Source organism: Pleurodeles waltl, chromosome 4_2, assembly GCF_031143425.1.
Source record: "Pleurodeles waltl isolate 20211129_DDA chromosome 4_2, aPleWal1.hap1.20221129, whole genome shotgun sequence".
Lineage (NCBI taxonomy): Eukaryota > Metazoa > Chordata > Amphibia > Caudata > Salamandridae > Pleurodeles > Pleurodeles waltl.
Window position 1 is genome coordinate 532,790,821 of NC_090443.1, and position 12,167 is coordinate 532,802,987.

Below are 12,167 nucleotides of genomic sequence, written 5' to 3' on the forward strand. Positions count from 1 at the left end.
ATTTTCCAAGCTCATTCTTATCCTATCTATTATTTGTTGCTCACGTTTCCTGAATATTGACAGTTTCCAATTCTTCAAGAAGAGGATGCTTTCACACACATGTATTCCATTCCCCCAATTTTCAAAAACTGTCCTGAACATGCTAGTGCTGCAGTAAATTTTAGATGTCAGCCCAGAATATGAAAGTTGCTGTTGAAGAATTGTTGCCAAGTCCCACTTTTCAGACCACAAATAGTTTTACAGCTTCAACAAAGTTTCAGCTAAAAACAAACGTAAATATTATTTGTGATATATTACAGTTGCATTTCAGAGCTTCATGGCCAAATGCATCACTATGCGCTGCTCTACTTAGATACTTTTCAGACAGAACTAAATTAGCAATAATAGTAGTTAAAAGGCAGATGTGAAGATCTTAACAGTGACACACTGCGCGGCTCAGTGTTACCTTCGGGTAGTTGAGGAGGGCTTGTGGGTGGAATGACAATGCTGGCTGAGGTAAAAATGAAAGATCCAGTCCAGGCACCATAACTCCGGGTTGTTACTCCATTGCGTGTGGATTCCTGGTAGCTGCTTTGTCCCGGCCGCTTCTCCATCCTCACTCTGCCCCCAGCATTGCTGACTTTCCCCGCATTGATTGCGGCTCTGCAGATGGAAGAGTCCTGATGGAAAAGTAGCATTGGTTATGAAATGTGACATTTCACATTTATTTCCTCCTTCATGCTGCCAATGTTTGTTTAATGTGCCATATTTCCTGCAAGGTGCAAAAAATAAAAAACTAAATCAACACATCAGATGGATGTGGACAACAAAATAAACTTACGTCTGTGTAGACATCAGTCCCCCAAACTGTGACTTCTTGTTTTAGGCATCCTTCTGGACAAATAACTCTAGAAGAGAAGACAGAAATACCAGTGAGCGTTGTATATTCGCACCATATGCCAGATTCAATCAACATAATACTTTAGGATTCATTTACGAAGCAAAAGTGGCACACTCCCCCACCGGAGTGTCATTTTTTTAATGCTGTAATGGTGCAGGGTGCCAGCCCATATTTTCAAGGCCACTCAAAGCCACCTTGGGTGGGTTTTCATGGCCTTGTAAATTTGGACCCCTTTCATGCATAACACTGTGTGAAAAGGGCGTTCCATGGGTGTTGCTGTGGGTTAGCACGCAACACCCCTGGAACCCAATGCATTTCCAGGTTTACAATTCTGGGAATACATCAGATTCCTACGCTATCTCAGGGGTGGCGTTAAAGTTGCGCAACAGAGAGAAATAACATTACTTTTCCCTTTTTTCCCTCTTTCTATGTGTGCTGCATTGTGCAACACACTTAGGGGGTTATTACAACTTTGGAGGAGGTGTTAATCCGTCGCAAAAGTGACAGTAAAGTGACGGATATACCACCAACCGTATTACGAGTCCATTATATCCTATGGAACTCGTAATACGGCTGGTGGTATATCCGTCACTTTTGGGACGGATTAACACCTCCTCCAAAGTTGTAATAACCCCCTTAGTAAGATGAAAATGCCATTAGTGATTGTTTATGTGTAGGAAGGCGTCCCTCCCTGCACACAAACAATCATCCCTGCAATGCAGACACCCTTGCATCATGGTGCAAGGGTGCCTGCACTGGTGCTAGGCAGCAATTTATGTGGTAGAACTGGGGACAAGAACAGAAATGCACCGTATCTTATAGCAATGGCACATTCCTGCCCTATTGTTTTGATGCAGTGCGGTACTGCAAAAAGGCTTGCGGTGCCGCCCTGCGCCAAAACTAAGTAAATAAGCTCCTTTGTCTCTTAAAGTAGCACCTATTCGGCTGTTATCCTACCTTTCTGCTTGTACCTTGAATTCAGCTTTTGAGCAAACATATACCACTGCTGTTTTTGAATAGTTTCCTACAGGGAATCAATCTTCAGAGCCATGATTTGAAGGCCACAGCAACTGCACTGGTGGTGACCAGAACTCTAATGGGGATATTTACTTGTGTGGGATTCCCAAAGGAGATAGTGTCTGACAGAGGCACTAACTTCATGTCTGCATACATGAAGTCTATGTGGGATACGTGTGGTGTAACCTACAAGTTCACCACACCCTATCACCCCCAATTTAATGGTCTTGTGGAGAGATTCAACAAGACTTTGAAAGGCATGATCACTGGCCTCCCTGAGGCCCTGAGGTGTAAGTGGGATGTCCTCTTACCATGCCTTCTCTTTGCTTGCAGAGAGGTACCCCAGAAGGGGGTGGGGTACAGTCCCTTTGAGCTTCTCTATGGGTACCCTGTCAGGGGACATTTAAGCATTCTCAAAGAGGGGTTGGAGAAATCTCCAAAAGCACCCCCTCAGGATGTGGTCAGCTACATGCTGGCCCTCCGTAACCAGATGCACCGCTTTTGGAAAACGGCCAAAAGTAACCTTGAAGCCAGTCAAGAGGTAATGAAACGCTGGTATGACCAGAAGGCCACCCTGGTAGAGTTTCAGCCTGGAGACATAGTTTGGGTATTGGAGCCAGTAGAGCCTAGAGCTCTCCAGGACCTCTGGTCTGGCCCATTTGAAGTGAAGGAGCAGAAAGGGGAGGCCACTTACCTAGTGGTGGCAGCCCATATTTTCAAGGCCACTCAAAGCCACCTTGCGTGTGTTTTCATGGTCTTGTAAATATGGACCACTTTCATGCATAGCACTGTGTGAAAAGGGAGTTCCATGGGTGTTGCTGTGGGTTAGCACGCAGCACCCCTGGAATCCAATGCATTTCCAGGTTTACAAGTCTGGGAATACGTCAGATTCCTATGCTATCTCATGCACCGCTTTTGTAAAATGGCCAAAAGTAACCTTGAAGCCAGTCAAGAGGTAATGAAACGCTGGTATGACCAGAAGGCCACCCTGGTAGAGTTTCAGCCTGGAGACAAAGTGTCGGTAATAGAGCTAGTAGAGCCTAGAGTTCTCCAGGACCACTGGTCTGGCCCAGACCTCCAATCCCCTAGGAACCCCGTAAGGGTGCTCCATGTCAACCGACTGACGCCTCACTTTGAGAGGACCGAAGTCAACATGCTTCTGGTGACAGATGAGGGTATGGAGGAGGAGAGTGAATCTCTCCCCGACCTCCTCGCTGCCAAGGAAGGTGATGGGTCAGTGGAGGGTGTCATTCTCTCTGACTCCCTGACCCTAGACCAGAGAGGGGCTGCTACCAGTTACTGGAACAGTACTCCTCCCAGTTTTCACTCACCCCTGAACTCACACACTGGTGTGTCTGTGATATTGGCATGGGAGACAGTCCCCTTGTAAAGAACAAAGGGGCATATTTATACTCTGTTTGCGCCGAATTTGCGTCAAAATTTTTGACGCACAATCGGCGGAAACCCTGCCCCATATTTATACTTTGACGTCTGACCCTGCGGGCGTAAAAATTCCACCATGTGCGTCATTTTTTGGAAGGGGGAACCAGCCTTGCGTTAATTATATGCAAGGTAGGCGTTCCCTTCCAAAAAATGACTTTAAGGCCTGTGCCCCTTATTTATACTCTAACGCCATTTTGACGCACAGGAGGGGGCAGGCCTTAAAAAATGGCGCACAGCCTGATGGGCGCAGTTTTTTAACGCCTGGGTCAGGGCAGGCGTTAAGGGACCTGTGGGCTCGGAAGGAGCCCAGAGGTGTCCTCCCCTGCCCCCAGGGACACCCCCTGCCACCCTTGCCCATCCCAGGAGGACACCCAAGGATGGAGGGACCCATCCCAGGGAAGGAAAGGTAAGTTTGGGTAAGTATTTTTTTATGGTTTTTTTTGTGGCATAGGGGGCCTGATTTGGGCCCCCCCACATGCCACTATGCCCAATGACCATGCCCAGGGGACAAAAGTCCCCTGGGCATGGCCATTGGGCAAGGGGGCATGACTCCTGTTTTTGCTAAGACAGGAGTCATGTCAATGGAGGTTGGGCGTCAAAAAAAATGGTGCAAATCCGGTTTGAGGCCAGAATTTTGCCTCAGACCTGACTTGCACCGTTTTTTGACGCACAACCCCCATTTTCCCATACGCCGGCGCTGCCTGGTGTGAGTCTTTTTTTTTACGCACACCAGTCCGCAGCGCCAGCTAACGTCATTCCATTAATAAGGCGCCCGCATGGCGCGTTGGAATGGCGTTAGCCTGCGGTAACATTTTTGACGCCCAACTGCGTTGGCGCAGTTGTGTGGCAAAAAGTATAAATATGGGCAAAAATGTACAGGTTGTCAGACTAGGTGAAGGCCAGCATCAAGGAGGAAGTCTCCAATATTGTTGGCTCTAGGGGTTATTGAGAAGTCTATTAGTCCCTGGGCCAGCTCTGTGGTGCTGGTACCCAAGGCTGCTGAATCCGGTGCCAAGCCAAAACTTTGGTTCTGCGTGGACTACCGGGGTCTCAATTCAGTCACATGGACTGATGCTCACCCCATCCCCTGAGCCGATGAGTTCGTAGACAGACTCGGCGCTGCCAAATTCCTCAGTACTTTTTACTTCATATCAGGGTGCTGGCAGATCGCCTTGAATGAGGGGGCTAAAGAGAGATCGGCATTTTGCACACCTGAGGGCCATTACCAATTCCAGGTGATGCCCTTTTGGTTTACAAATGCCTCTGCTACCTTCCAACGGTTTGTTAACGGGGTCCTAGCTGGCAAGGATGCCTTCTGCGCAGCCTACCTGGACGACATTGCCGTCTACAGTGACAGCTGGGAGGAACGCCTGCACCACCTGAAGGAGGTGCTTCAGGCTCTGCAACAGGCAGGCCTGACCATCAAGGACAGTAAGTGCCAGATTGGGAAGGGTTCTGTGGTGTACTTGGGACACCTAGTAGGTGCTGGCAAGGTGCAGCCCCTCCAGGCCAAGATTGAAACTATCTAGGCCTGGCAACCCCCTAGAACCCAAACAGAGGTGAGAGTTTTCTTAGGACTCACTGGATATTACCGCAGATTTATCAAGGGCTATGGAACCATGGTGACACCCTTGACAGAACTCACATCCAAAAAGCAACCTAGGTTGTTGAATTGGACAGAGGCTTGTGAGAAAGCCTTTGACTCCCTGAAGGAAGCCATGTGCACAGCCCCCATGCTCAAGGCTCCTGACTACTCCAAGGAATTTATTGTGCAGACAGACGCTTCAGAGCATGGCATATGGGCGGTCCTAACACAGCTAAATGAGGAGGGCCTAGACCAACCAGTAGTCTTTATTAGCAGAAGACTATTACCACGGGAAAAGAGGTGGAGCGCTATTGAAAGAGAAGCATTTGCTGTGGTCTGGGCACTGAAGAAGCTGAGACCATACCTGTTTGGGACTCACTTCCGGGTTCAGACAGACCACAGGCCCCTCAGACGGCTCATGCAGATGAGGGATGAGAATCCTAAACTCTTGAGGTGGTCCATTTCCCTACAGGGGATGGACTTTATGGTGGAGCATCACCCAGAGATTGACAATGCCAATGCTGATGGTCTCTCCGGATACTTCCGCCTTAGCGATGAGAACTCCCAGGAGGTTGGGTAGCTCTCCCCACTTTCAGCTGGGGGGGACACATGTTAGACCCGACAGCCTTAGGGTGGTCACCCCTAACTTTTTGCCTGCCTCCCTCCACTTTTGAGATACTGTTTTTGCTGCTTTCTAGACTCTTCGCACTTTACCACTGCTAGCCAGTGCTAAAGCGCCTATGCTCTCTCCCTTTAAACATGGTAACATTGGATCACACCCAATTGGGCTATTTAATTTACTTATAAGTCCCTAGTAGAGTGCACTATATTTGCCCAGGGCCTGTAGATTAAAAGCTACTAGTGGGCCTGCAGCACTGATTGTGCCACCCACTTCAGTAGCCCCTTAACTGTGTCTCAGGCCTGCCATTGCAAGGCCTGTGTGTGCAGTTTCACTGCCAATTCGACTTGGCATTTGAAAATACTTGCCAAGCCTAAAACTCCCCTGTTTCTACATATAAGTCACCTCTAATGTGTGCCCTAGGTAACCCCTAAGGCAAGGTGCTGTGTAGGTAAAAGGCAGGACATGTACCTGTGTAGTTTACATGTCCTGCTAGTGTAAAACTCCTAAATTAGTTTTTGCACTACTGTGAGGCCTGCTCCCTTCATAGGCTAACATTGGGACTGCCCTCACACACTGTTTGAGTGGTAGCTGCTGATCTGAAAGGAGTAGGAAGGTCATATTTAGTGTGGCCAGAATGTTAATACAAAATCCTGCTGACTGGTGAAGTTGGATTTAATATTAGTATTTTAGAAATGCCACTTTTAGAAAGTGAGCATTTCTCTGCACTTAAGTCTTTCTGTGCCTTACAATCCACATCTGGCTGGGTTTAGTTGACAACTCCTTGCGCATTCACTCAGACACACCCCAAAGACAGGATACTCAGCCTCACTTGCATAGATCGGCATTTTGAATGGGTCTTCCTGGGCTGGGAGGGTGGAGGGCCTGCTCTCACACAAAGGGCTGCCACAACCCCTACTGTGACCCTGGCAGACAGGGTTGAACTGAAAGGGGGCCTGGGTCACTTCCAAGCTACTCTTTGAAGTCTCTCCCACTTCAAAGGCACATTTGGGTATAAAAGCATGGCCTCTGCCATACCACCTCAGACACTTCCTGGAGAAGAGACCTGAATCAGAACCTGCACCCTGACAAAAAGAACTGCCTGGCTGCCTAAAGGACTCACCTGACTGCTTTCTGAAGAGGACTGCTGTCTTGCTGTTGCCCTCCTGACTTGCTGCTCTTTTGCTTTGCTGCAGAAGTGCTCTCCAAGGACTTGGATAGAGCTTGCCTCCTGTTCCCTGAAGTCTCAGGATCAAAAAGACTTCTCTCCAGCAGCTGAAATCCCCCTGAGGCATATATTTGCAGCACCGCCTGCCAGGAACGATGCACAGCCTGCTCGCAGTTCAAAATTCACCACACGCCGAGTCTGGATGACGCAGCCCGACTTTGCGACAGAAGATCGATGCAGTGCCAGCGACGCGACCGGAACTTCGACGCACGGCCCTACTGGATTGACGCAAGCCGACTCAGAACAATGCCGCCTGACTTCCTGAGAGGAGTAGACACAGCACCTGCCGTCCGGAAGAAAATTCCACGCATCGCCTACCGGAATCACAGCAGCCCCTGTGAATTCGCTCTGCAAGCCCAGGATTCCATGCATCGTCCCCGAGGCGTCTGAAAACCCCACAACCCGAAGAGGATCCAAGTCCGCGTTCCGGAAATCGACGCACCGTCTTCCCCACGTGGAAAAAGGACGACGCAAGTTCATTTGCGGAGGGGCGAAACCGACGCACACTCACCGTTTTCTATGCATCTCCTCCTCTGCGGTCTCTTGCGAGGATTTTCAACGCAAACCAGGTATTTTGCCCTGCAAGAGACACTTGGGCCCATATTTATACTTTTTTAGCACCGCATTTGCGCAGCTTTTTGACGCAGAAGCGGCGCAAACTTACAAAACACAATTGTATTTTGTAAGTTTGCACCGCGTTCGCGTAAAAAAATGACACAAATGCGGCGCTAAAAAAGTATAAATATGGGCCTTGTTGTTTCTAGGAGAACTTAAGACACTTTTTATTGCTTTTACAGTAATATTTCAACTCTAAGACATTTGATATCACTTTCAGTGATATCCCTGCCTTTGCTTATTTAATCTTTAATCGTTTTGACCTGCATTTATCCAGATAAATATTATGTATTTTTCTAAACACTGTGTGGTGTGTTTTTGTGGTGTTATATTGTGGTATTCTATGATCTATTGCAGAAATACTTCACACATTGCCTTCTAAGTTAAGCCTGACTGCTCAGTGCCAAGCTACCAGAGGGTGGGCACAGGATAGTTTGGATTGTGTGTGACTTACCCTGACTAGAGTGAGGGTCCTTGCTTGGACAGGGTGTAACCTGACTGCCAACCAAAGACCCCATTTCTAACAGCCGGAGACCACCCTTTTTCTAAAAGCAGCTCAGAATCATCAGTGGATCCATCCATGGATTTGTCTGAGATTTTGTTTCTTAGAAAAATGCTTTTTAGCCCTTCCAGACCCTACCCTGGCCCCTTTTATTTTTTTTCAAATCTTTTTTGTGGGACTCCCAGGATGGTTGTTAACTCTTCTTTGTTGAAGTTCTGGCAGCCAATCAGATATCAGTATGGGAGCCTTAGCATCCTCCGAGATATCTATATTTTTTAATCTTTAATATCTCAAAAACATCTGAACAGATGTACACCAAATCACAAATCACTCTCTTTGGACGAAGAGCTAGCTTTCTGCCAAATTTGGTGTAATTCCATCCAGTGGTTGATGTTGTGGTGTTTAAAATCCCTTTGGAGAAATGAATGAGAAAAATGCATTTTGGGACACTCCTTCTTCTCTGCCCCCGTTTGACAGATCTCCCTGAAACGTTTAAGACAGCAGATAAATTGAGCAGAATATATGTTTTAAAAATGTCATGAAGATTCGTCAAGCAGCACTAAAGTTATTGGCAGAACAAAAAACTCCCAGTCTGTAGAGATTAGGTCATTAATATAACTACCTACAGGCGACTGCCTGTAGGTTTTACACATATGCTTAAATTGAAGTTAGACAAATGATTCCTCTGAATGTAATCTTGAGTACTGTATTTGCCCATCTGGGCAAATAGATCTTTATACACTGAATTACTACAATAGAACTTTTGCTGCAAATTGCAATTTCTTGTATCTCGCCTCAACTATATTTGATGTATATATTCATATACTTATGTAGTCTTATGCAATATTACTGCATTTGTAATGCATTGCATTGCATATTTCAATCTGATTATATATGTTATTTATCCACTCTAAAATGGTGCCAATTGTTTTGGATTATGTTGAGTCTTTCTTCGCTGTTTATTTTATGTACATACACAGGTGGTCATTCCGACCCTGGCGGTTTCAAACCGCCAGGGCCGGGGACCACGGAAGCACCGCCAACAGGCTGGCGGTGCATCCAGGGCCATTCTGACCGCGGCGGTAAAGCCGCGGTCAGAAAAGGGGAACCAGCGGTTTCCCGCCGGTTTTCCCCTGGTCCAGGGAATCCTCCAGCGCCGCCATGGGGATTCCGACCCCCTTCCCGCCAGCCTGTTCCTGGCGGTTTTTACCGCCAGGAACAGGATGGCGGGAACGGGTGTCGTGGGGCCCCTGGGGGCCCCTGCACTGCCCATGCCACTGGCATGGGCAGTGCAGGGGCCCCCTAACAGGGCCCCACAAAGATTTTCACTGTCTGCTTAGCAGACAGTGTAAATCGCGACGGGTGCCGCTGCACCCGTCGCACCCCTGCAACTCCGCCGGTTCCATTCGGAGCCGGCTTCATTGTTGCAGGGGCTTTCCCGCTGGGCCGGTGGGTGCTCTTTTGGAGGGCGCCCGCCGGGCCAGCGGGAAAGTTGGAATGGCCGCCGCGGTCTTTTGACTGCGGGGCGGTCATTCGGCGGCCAGATATTGGTGGGCGGCAATATCAGAATGAGGGCCACAGTGTTCAAAGTTATGTGATCAAGGCCGTGGTGACGGCTGAAACACCTCTGTTTTTCTGAGTAAACACCTGACACCTGCAGTCCAAGTGAGCCTGGTCATTCCAGTTGAGAGTTTATTTATATATTTGTGTTCATGTAAGTATTTATTAATGCACAGTTTTATAAATTATTTATATATTTTTTAATTTACATTATATTAAAGTTATATGTTAAAATATTTAAGATTTACTATTTTAAACTATTTATATTAAAATGCATCATTTTTTTATGTTTTTTAATGATAGTGTAAAATGATAATTCCCCTCCCCCCAACAATATTTTTGTACTTACCATTATAAGTATAGGAAAATGATAGTTTTGGAATTGATATTTTTGACACAATATTTTTGTTCCAAAATATTGTTTGGTCCAATATTATGTCTTTGATTTGCCTTTTAAAGAGTCACTACATACTGCTGCATTGCAATAATTTCAAATATAAAACTTTACTACTGAAAAGGGAATACCAAAGAAGATATGCAACCAAACTACTAGTAGAGTTTTGATCTGTGACCTAATATGGCAGCACAAATAGAAAGAAATTCCTTTTTTGTATTGCCACCCTTTAAGAGATGCCATTTGAAAGCTGAATGGGTCGTTTTACCATAATGACAGAAATTTACAGTTGGTGTCCAAAAGTGGGTCAGGTGAAGCAACAGCATATGATGTTTCAGTTACCCTAAGTAATGGTGCACAATACCACTATTTTAAGATATTGATAAGTCTGGTAACATTTTAGGACAAATATTCAGTTTAACATTAGTTATGCGATAGTGGCCTTCACAGAATATTCCTCTGGTACACCTTGTGTCCACTGCAACCCACTCTAAGGTTTTGTTTCCAATGAGGATGATGTAATTAGCCAGTGAAGGTTGGCTATATAATGGTATTGTGCTGCATCGTCTGGGCACCAAGGGCCTGATGAAGAGTTTGGCGGACAGAAGGACCCGTCCGTCGAACTTCTGACCAGGAGGCTGCTGCCATACTGACTACCTCCACGCCAGGCACATTACGACTTTCTCCCTGGACTGATGGGTGGAAATCAAGGATTCTGTCCGTCAGCCCAGCGGGAAAATGGGGCAGCATTATCATTGGATCGTAATTGCGCCAGCTGCAATGTTGCCGCCTGCAGGGTGCACCAGCATCCTCGCAATGCTCACTGTCTGCACAGCAGACGGTGAGCTTTGTGAGGTTGCTGGGCAGGAGGACACAAGCACTGCCCATGCCAAGTGCATGGGCAGTACAGGGACCCCCTGTGGACCCAGCACCTGTTCTCTACCAGCCTTTTCATGGAGGTGAAACTGCAATGAAAAGGCTGACAGAGAACCAGGTCGTAATCAGGAGGGCGGCGTTGACTTCAGCGCCACCCTGACTGATCACAACCTCCACCACCATCACCCTGTCGAGATCGAAGATCCTGGCAGAGATGGTAGTAGGTTGGCGAGTCTGCCAGCCAACCTCGTATTGTGGCAGTCCGACTGCCACAACTGGGGCGGTCTGACAGCCACCACAAGTAATCAGGCTATTAGTTTTAGAAAATATGAATTTATGTGAAATTATTTTTATAGACTCTGAAATAGAAATGAATATGAATAGGTAATGTAGTCCTTTTGTATAATGTAAGGTGCAGCACATTTTTACTCACTCTGCTGTACTTTGATTTAGTTGCCTTGCTGTGGTGGTGCACTGAACAGGAACTGAGGAAAAAGAAGACATTTACTACATTGTGAGCTTGGCTGAAAACATAAACTTTCATAAAAGCTTTTAAGAGTGCAATGCCACAAATTTGGTGAAAATTTCACATTTGAAGTGCTAGAAGTACTTTAAAAAGTACCACGGAACAACCAATACTTAGCCATTGAAAGACGAAATATTTTCCAAGCTCATTCTCATCCTATCTATTATTTGTTGCTCACGTTTCCTGAATTTTGACAGTTTCCAATTCTTCAAGAAGAGGATGCTTTCACACACATGTATTCCATTCCCCCAATTTTCAAAAACTGTCCTGAACATGCTAGTGCTGCAGTAAATTTTAGATCTCAGCCCAGAATATGAAAGTTGCTGTTGAAGAATTGTTGTCTAGTCTCACTTTTCAGACCACAAATAGTTTTACAGCTTCAACAAAGTTTCACCTAAAAACAAACGTAAATATTGTTTGTGATGTATTACAGTTGCATTTCAGAGCTTCATGGCCAAATGCATCACTATGCGCTACTCTACTTAGATACTTTTCAGACAGAACTAAATTAACAATAATAGTATTTAAAAGGCAGATCTTAACAGTGACACACTGCGCGGCTCAGTGTTACCTTCGGGAGGTTGAGGAGGGCTTGTGGGTGGAATGACAATGCTGGCTGAGGTAAAAATGAAAGATCCAGCCCAGGCACCATAACTCCGGGTTGTTACTCCATTGCGTGTGGATTCCTGGTAGCTGCTTTGTCCCGGCCGCTTCTCCATTCTCACTCTGCCCCCAGCATTGCTGACTTTCCCCGCATTGATTGCGGCTCTGCAGATGGAAGAGTCCTGATGGAAAAGCAGCATTGGTTATGAAATGTGACATTTCACATTTATTTCCTCCTTCATGCTGCCAATGTTTGTTTAATGTGCCATATTTCCTGCAAGATGCAAAAAAAAAAAAGAAGAAAAATCAACACATCAGA

General features: G+C 46.4%; 1 protein-coding gene across 4 annotated transcripts in view; it reads right to left on the bottom strand.

Annotated features, from left to right (window-relative positions):
* Nucleotides 1–12,167, bottom strand: part of LOC138293061 (uncharacterized) — a 289,136-nt gene that overhangs the window by 138,233 nt on the left and 138,736 nt on the right. For 3 of the 4 annotated variants that reach the window (XM_069232058.1, XM_069232057.1, XM_069232056.1), the window contains 4 exons: nucleotides 11,817–12,030; nucleotides 11,153–11,204; nucleotides 821–887; nucleotides 446–659 (listed from right to left, as the gene is read on the bottom strand). The exons of the other annotated variant lie outside the window; for it this stretch is intronic. In XM_069232058.1, the coding sequence (XP_069088159.1) occupies nucleotides 446–659; nucleotides 821–887; nucleotides 11,153–11,204; nucleotides 11,817–12,030 (547 nt within the window). The remainder of the gene's footprint in view (nucleotides 1–445; nucleotides 660–820; nucleotides 888–11,152; nucleotides 11,205–11,816; nucleotides 12,031–12,167) is intronic. 4 annotated transcript variants of the gene reach the window in all.